General features: G+C 55.7%; 1 protein-coding gene across 1 annotated transcript; it reads left to right on the top strand.

Moving 5' to 3' along the window:
• Nucleotides 1–883: 883 nt before the first annotated feature.
• LOC148302773 (uncharacterized) lies at nucleotides 884–6,186 on the top strand. The gene is made up of 3 exons (XM_088271035.1): nucleotides 884–1,084; nucleotides 2,192–5,617; nucleotides 5,749–6,186. The coding sequence occupies exons 1-3, from the start codon at nucleotides 884–886 to the stop codon at nucleotides 6,184–6,186; spliced, it is 4,065 nt and encodes a 1,354-aa protein (XP_088127161.1).
• The last annotated feature ends 948 nt before the right edge of the window (nucleotides 6,187–7,134 follow it).

Raw genomic sequence — 7,134 nt, 5'->3', positions numbered from 1 at the left:
CTACGACCGAAAATGGTTATGGTATTTTAAATGGTATTTGTTACGGACGGATCGCACACCCCGTACGGCGGCCCTGAAAAAGAATTCCAGGCGCCTGGCGGCGAGCGAAACGGTCGCCCGTCGGAATGCGACCCGAAGAAGGGCCTCTATGGATTCTACCGATTTCTCATATATTTACAGAATGTATTAGATATAAGAAAGAATAAGACAATGTTAATACATAAATGCGCCTAGATGTTAAGTAGTATAAATAGATTACTGATATAGATTACTGATAAAATAAACTTGTAAATTGTAAATTGTAATGTAATAACGAATTGTTGGAACGGCACCGGTACGGTATGAAAGTGTAGCCCGTCCGGTGCCCATTAGAGAGAGACAGAGATATGGCTGTCTCTCTCCCCCGGCCGCTGATTGGCTGTACTTTCCCACTGTCGGGCGGTACGCGATCACGGCCGGGTATATAGAGGGCGCATTTTTTGATAATAAACCAGTTCTGGTGTGACTGTTGAAACCTGTGTTTCATTTCTCCGCTCCCGCTCCTTGGACGACTCGCCGCGCCGCCAGCCTGGACCGCTTCGCCTCATTATACCGATTCACGGACCAGTTTCGGAAAGCCCTTATCAGGGCTATTGAGGTTGACTTGTCGGTTCAGTGCCCGCTCTTCCCGGCTCATACATCCATTCACCTCCGTCCGTATCCAGCTTACTCGGTAACTCGGTACGGCGGGGCCGTCTGGAACGTCACCCCTTACAACGGTGGCATAGTTGGGAGATTCCGAAGAAGGCCAGGCGTGTACATTTTTGAGAGTCATCGCACGTAACCCACGCCGGTTACATTTTGGTCCTTCGAGCCGGATCCTTCAACGCAGTCTCCAGCTACGATGCCTGCATCCCTGAGGTCGGGACGCAACGTCGCCATGGAGCCCGAAGAGCAGCGCCGTGAGGAGGATCGGGACTCTGTCAGTTCAGTCCGGACTGATACGAGTAGCGACTTGCGCCGCCAGATGGCGGAGCTAGCCGCCAGCAACGAGAGGCAGTTCCAGCAACTCCGTGAGCTGTTGTCGAAGTGCACAGCAGCTAACGTAAGCTCCCCAGGGGGGGAGGTTATCGCGGGTGTCGAACAATCCACCCACCTACGAACGCGGCAGGACGACGCCGCCAATCAGCCCAGAACGGGATTCAGGACATCGGCCGCAGCTCTACCGGTTCCGGTGTTGGATCCGGAACCTACGCGATTCGCTGGGGAATCGCGGGACGAACTGACCGGCCACAGAGGAGAAGCGCCCGGGGGACATGGCCCGGCGCCTACTGGCAACGCGGAGCCGAGGCGTATGGAAACCTCTGGCTTGCGTTGGCGCGCACCGGACGAACGCGATCGCTACCCGGTACGCGAATGGGTCGACGGAGCTCGACCGGACGAACGGCACCGCAGAGATGATGGAAGAGCAATCTACGCGGAGCCCTCACCCCGAGGCGGGGACTACTTTCGATGGTCGGGGCAGCCGCCGGAGTTGCCCAAGTTCAGCGGAGACCCGAGGGAATGGCGCCGCTTCAACGCGGCATATCTCCAATCTACTGAGAGATGGGGGATAGGGGACGCTGACAACATCGGAAGATTGGCGCGCGCACTGGAAGGGCGTGCGCGTCACATGGTAGCAGGCCTGCTACTGTATCCGCGCAACGTGTCGGAAATATTGCGGACGCTGGAGGACGCCTTCGGCAGCCCGACACTCATCATCGCGCAGATACTGGAAGACGCCCGGAGGATGCCGAGTCTCGCCGACCACCCCGCGGATGAAGCAGTCGTGGATTTTGCGGTTTCGATACGCAACGTCATCACCACCGTGGACGGGATGGACGCTTGCTATCTCGACAACCCGCAGCTGCTAGCGGAGATGGTTGCCAAGATGCCGACGCAACTCCGGTGGGATTGGTTCCGCGATCGCCGCCGCGAGACGAGGAGCAGTATCTACGATCTCGCCGCTTGGCTTGACGAGATCACCGCCGGCATCACGCGCCACGGAGGTCTGTTCAGAATGGTGGCGAGGAACAGAGACAAGGAGCGCGCGGGTCAGCGCGACAAGTGCGCCGAGCCCGCCCGCCGCGAGAACGCTCGACGCGTCGAGCCAAGGAGTCACGTGTTTGCGACGCGCGACACGACGAGTGACAAGGAATGCGTATTTTGTAAGGCCAGCGGGCATAACTTACGCCGATGCAAACGGTTCGAGAAGAAGACCGTGGACGACCGCTGGGAATTTGTGCGGCTGTCCAAACTGTGTTTCCAGTGTTTGGAATCAGGGCACAGGGTGCCCGAGTGTGAAGCAAGAAAGTGTGAAATCTGCCGGAGACACCACAATAGAATCCTGCACTACCGCACGGATGGTGCCGCGGAAGCCGTGAAAAGTGAGGAAGTTGTGGACAATGCGCAGGTGCTGTGGACAAATGACTGTGAGGTCCCGGTCACATTCAAAGTGCTGCCGGTTACTTTGAAGGGACCGCGGGGGACCGCAAAAGTGTTCGCCTTGTTGGACGAGGCTGCGTCTGTGACCCTCCTCGAGGAGGGTGTCGCCCGCGCGATAGGTGCTACGGGGATAGCAAGGAATCTGACGATAAAAGGTGCGACTGGACAAAGCAACACACACAGGTCGCAGCGTGTAACGGTGACCTTGATAAGTGATCACAACGGGGAATTCGAGATCGGGGCGAGGACCATCAAGGACTTGGACCTTGTACACAAAAGTGGCGCGCCCGCGCGGACTGGAGCTCGCGTCATCAGACCGCAGATGCTGATCGGCCTCGATAACGCGTCTCTCATGTTCCCGATCGACACTCCAGTGCTTCGGGAGGATGGTCAGCTGACCATAGTGACCACACTGGGGCCAGTAACGTACGGGGGTACCGTACACCCCAACTTCAATCTGCCAAACAACCGGGTCGAGCAAGGGTTGGACGAGCTATTGAAGAGAAACTTCGCCGTGGAGTCATTGGGCGTCTCCACCGCCGAAAGGAATCGCGCAACCGATAAGCGCGCATTGGAACTCTTGAAGAATACTACAAGACAGCTCCCGTCAGGCCAATGGGAGACCGGGCTATTATGGGCTCGGGACGGAGACGTACTGCCGTGCAATCGCCAGGCAGCCTTGAACAGGCTTCACTCTCTAGAAAGGAAGCTAGGACGTGACGCGGCATTGGCAGCGGCTTACAAGGCCAAGATAAGTGAATATATTGGAAAAGGATATGCTGTGAAGCTCGACCCCGCAGAAGAGAATGTGCACCACCCGAGGGAGTGGTATTTACCTCACTTCGCTGTGAGTAACCCGAACAAGCCGGGTAAGATAAGAGTGGTATTTGACGCTGCCGCCCAGCACCGGGGGACGTCATTGAATGACCACTTACTGACAGGACCAGACCTCCTGTCCTCGCTGTTGGGGAACCTCCTTCGATTCAGGGAAGGGGCCGTGGCGGTAGCCGCAGACATCAAGGAGATGTTTCTGCGAATTAGGATCAATGAAGCTGACCAGCCATCGCAAAGGTTCCTGTGGCGAACGAATAGCCGGGATGAACCCGAAACGTACATGTTGACATCGATGATGTTCGGCGCGAAATGCTCGCCCAGTAGTGCCCAGTTTGTCCGCGACAAGGTCGCCCAAACGTACGCACACGAATTTCCGGCCGCCGCGGCGGCCATACAAGGACGAATGTATATGGATGACTATTTGGATGCGACCGACAGCGAAGAAGCGGCCGCATCCCTCATACATGGCCTGAGGCAGGTGCTCCTAAGGGGAGGCTTTGAGCTCACGAGGTGGGCGTCTAATAAGCCAGGAGTCCTGAAAGGCATTGCGGAAAAGGAAAAGGCGGAAAATGCCATCAGAATAGGAGAAGCAAATACAACGGAAAGAGTCCTGGGTTTAATGTGGAACCCCAGGAGCGACACGTTTCTCTTCGAATATGGGACCGAGATGGCCTCGATCCCCGAGAACCCCACCAAGCGCCAAATGCTGAGCGCGACGATGAGTATTTTTGACCCGGTCGGCTTTATTACGTGCCTCACCGTGCGGTCAAAAATTATCCTACAGGCCGTCTGGCGATCAAAGACGGGCTGGGATGAGACGCTGTTGCCGGAGCACTCTGAGAGATGGTCAGAGTGGCGCCGGCTGATGGAGAACAACGAATGCAGAATACCAAGATGTGTGCTACAGTCTAAAGGGCGACTCGTGACGCTGCACATCTTCTGCGACGCATCTGAACAGGCTTGTTGTGCGATAGCCTACTTTGTGAACGCCGGCGACGCGGCGTTCGTGATGGCCAAATCGAAAGTGGCCCCCCTGAAGCCGCTCTCCATACCGCGCCTAGAGCTACAGGCGGCACTGATGGCGGCACGGATGGCTGCCACCATCAAAAGGGAGAGTCAGGCGAGGATAGTAAGAACGATCTACTGGACGGACTCCAGCACGGTGCTGTGTTGGATACGCAATGATCCTTTGAAATATGCAACGTTCGTGGCCAATCGATTGGGAGAGATCGATGAGTTGACCACGCGTGAAGAATGGAAATGGGTCCCCACAAAGGAAAACCCGGCGGACATTGGAACCCGCGACAAGGGGACCCCTGACCTCTCAAGAGACGGACTGTGGTTTGGGGGCCCGCGTTTCTTGAGGGAGGAAGAGACAGAATGGCCCACAGAGAAAGTTGGGCGAACGAGACCAAGCGCAGAAGCGCTCGAAGAAAAACCGGTTCGACAGTTTGTCGGACACACAAGGAACGAGGAGGCCCTCCCGCAGGTGGAGCGGTTCTCCTCCTGGACCCGGCTGGTGCGCACGACCGCCTGGGTACTACGATTCATCTCCAGATGCCGGCGGCACTCGGTCACAGGACAACCCGGAGGGGGGTTTGAGTTGCGCGCCGCGGAGATGCAGGACGCTGAAAACATGTGGATTAGGAGGTCACAAGAAAGCTCATTTCAAGACGAGCTGCAAATGCTGCGGGAGGGAAAGGGAAGCCCGCCCGGAAGCCGTCTGTACGCCGCGACGCCGTACTTGGACAGCAATGGAATAATACGAATGGGTACACGCCTTAAGGCCGCGTCCGAATTCGCGGCAGGCCTCACTGCCCCACCCGTCCTCGACGGAGCATGCCGATATGTGCGGCTATTGATTGAACATGTCCACAAGAAAGGTGGACATCCAGGAACAGAAAGAACTGTAGCAGACCTACGAACGAAGTATCATATCCTGCGGCTGAGGGACGCCGCTAAGAAAATATCACGGGAATGTCAGACATGTGAGACAGCTCGGAGCAGACCAAGGATCCCACTGATGGGACAGTTGCCCGCATCCCGGCTTGCGTACGGCGCACCGCCCTTTGCGCACTGCGGAGTAGATTTCTTCGGGCCGATAGCCGTGACTGTCGGCCGAAGACGGGAAAAACGTTATGGCGTTCTTTTTACGTGTATGGTTACACGCGCCATCCACCTAGAACTCGCGTCCTCACTGCAAGCGGACTCCACGATAATGGCAGTGAGGCGGATGATTTCCCGGAGAGGGTGCCCCATCGCCCTGTACTCCGACAACGGGACCAATTTCCACGGCGCCGACAAAGAGATGCGCGACGCCGTGACGGAACTACGGAAGGATGGAAAATTGTTGGCGGAGCTGACAATTCGGAACATAAGATGGGAATACATACCGCCATCTTCCCCACACATGGGTGGGGCATGGGAGAGGCTCGTTAGGTGACTCTGCAGCCCGAGGAAGCTATACCCCTCACCCCGAACCACCTGCTCATCGGAACCGCTAATGCGCACCCCACGCTGGCGCATTACGACGAAGACGACGAAGGAGCCTGCCTTCGCAAACAGTGGCGGATCGCCCAGAGATCCGCGGATATGTTCTGGCGGCGCTGGCTGCGGGAATATCTCCCAACGTTGGCCCAACGGAAGAAATGGCGCGATCCCGCGCCTCCGATCCAGAAGGACGACATGGTCGTAATTGTCGACCCGAACCTGCCGAGGAACTGTTGGCCGCGGGGAATAGTGACCCGAGCCGACCAAGCAGCAGACGGCCAAGTACGAGTCGTGGAGGTAAAGACCCCTAGGGGGGTCTACACCAGGCCGGCCGCAAAGATCGCGGTAATAAGAAGAGAAGGCGCGCGACCCGTCCCCGAGAATTCAGGTGCAGACTAGCTGCACGGGGGGAGTGTTACGGACGGATCGCACACCCCGTACGGCGGCCCTGAAAAAGAATTCCAGGCGCCTGGCGGCGAGCGAAACGGTCGCCCGTCGGAATGCGACCCGAAGAAGGGCCTCTATGGATTCTACCGATTTCTCATATATTTACAGAATGTATTAGATATAAGAAAGAATAAGACAATGTTAATACATAAATGCGCCTAGATGTTAAGTAGTATAAATAGATTACTGATATAGATTACTGATAAAATAAACTTGTAAATTGTAAATTGTAATGTAATAACGAATTGTTGGAACGGCACCGGTACGGTATGAAAGTGTAGCCCGTCCGGTGCCCATTAGAGAGAGACAGAGATATGGCTGTCTCTCTCCCCCGGCCGCTGATTGGCTGTACTTTCCCACTGTCGGGCGGTACGCGATCACGGCCGGGTATATAGAGGGCGCATTTTTTGATAATAAACCAGTTCTGGTGTGACTGTTGAAACCTGTGTTTCATTTCTCCGCTCCCGCTCCTTGGACGACTCGCCGCGCCGCCAGCCTGGACCGCTTCGCCTCATTATACCGATTCACGGACCAGTTTCGGAAAGCCCTTATCAGGGCTATTGAGGTTGACTTGTCGGTTCAGTGCCCGCTCTTCCCGGCTCATACATCCATTCACCTCCGTCCGTATCCAGCTTACTCGGTAACTCGGTACGGCGGGGCCGTCTGGAACGTCACCCCTTACAACGGTGGCATAGTTGGGAGATTCCGAAGAAGGCCAGGCGTGTACATTTTTGAGAGTCATCGCACGTAACCCACGCCGGTTACAGGTATTCATAATAACATAACACTTTTTAAAATTATTTTTGAAGTGAAACACGAATATAGATTTTCATATAATCATAGATTTTCAAACATTAAAAAACTAACCTAACATGAACTGATAAACAAATATGGTTAGAA

This window comes from Brachycentrus maculatus, unplaced genomic scaffold (genome assembly GCF_059751285.1).
Source record: "Brachycentrus maculatus isolate JH-2025_06_01 unplaced genomic scaffold, ASM5975128v1 h1tg000413l, whole genome shotgun sequence".
Classification (NCBI taxonomy): Eukaryota; Metazoa; Arthropoda; class Insecta; order Trichoptera; family Brachycentridae; genus Brachycentrus; species Brachycentrus maculatus.
Note: the sequence above shows the minus strand (reverse complement) of the source record. Positions and strands in the feature narration are given on the sequence as shown.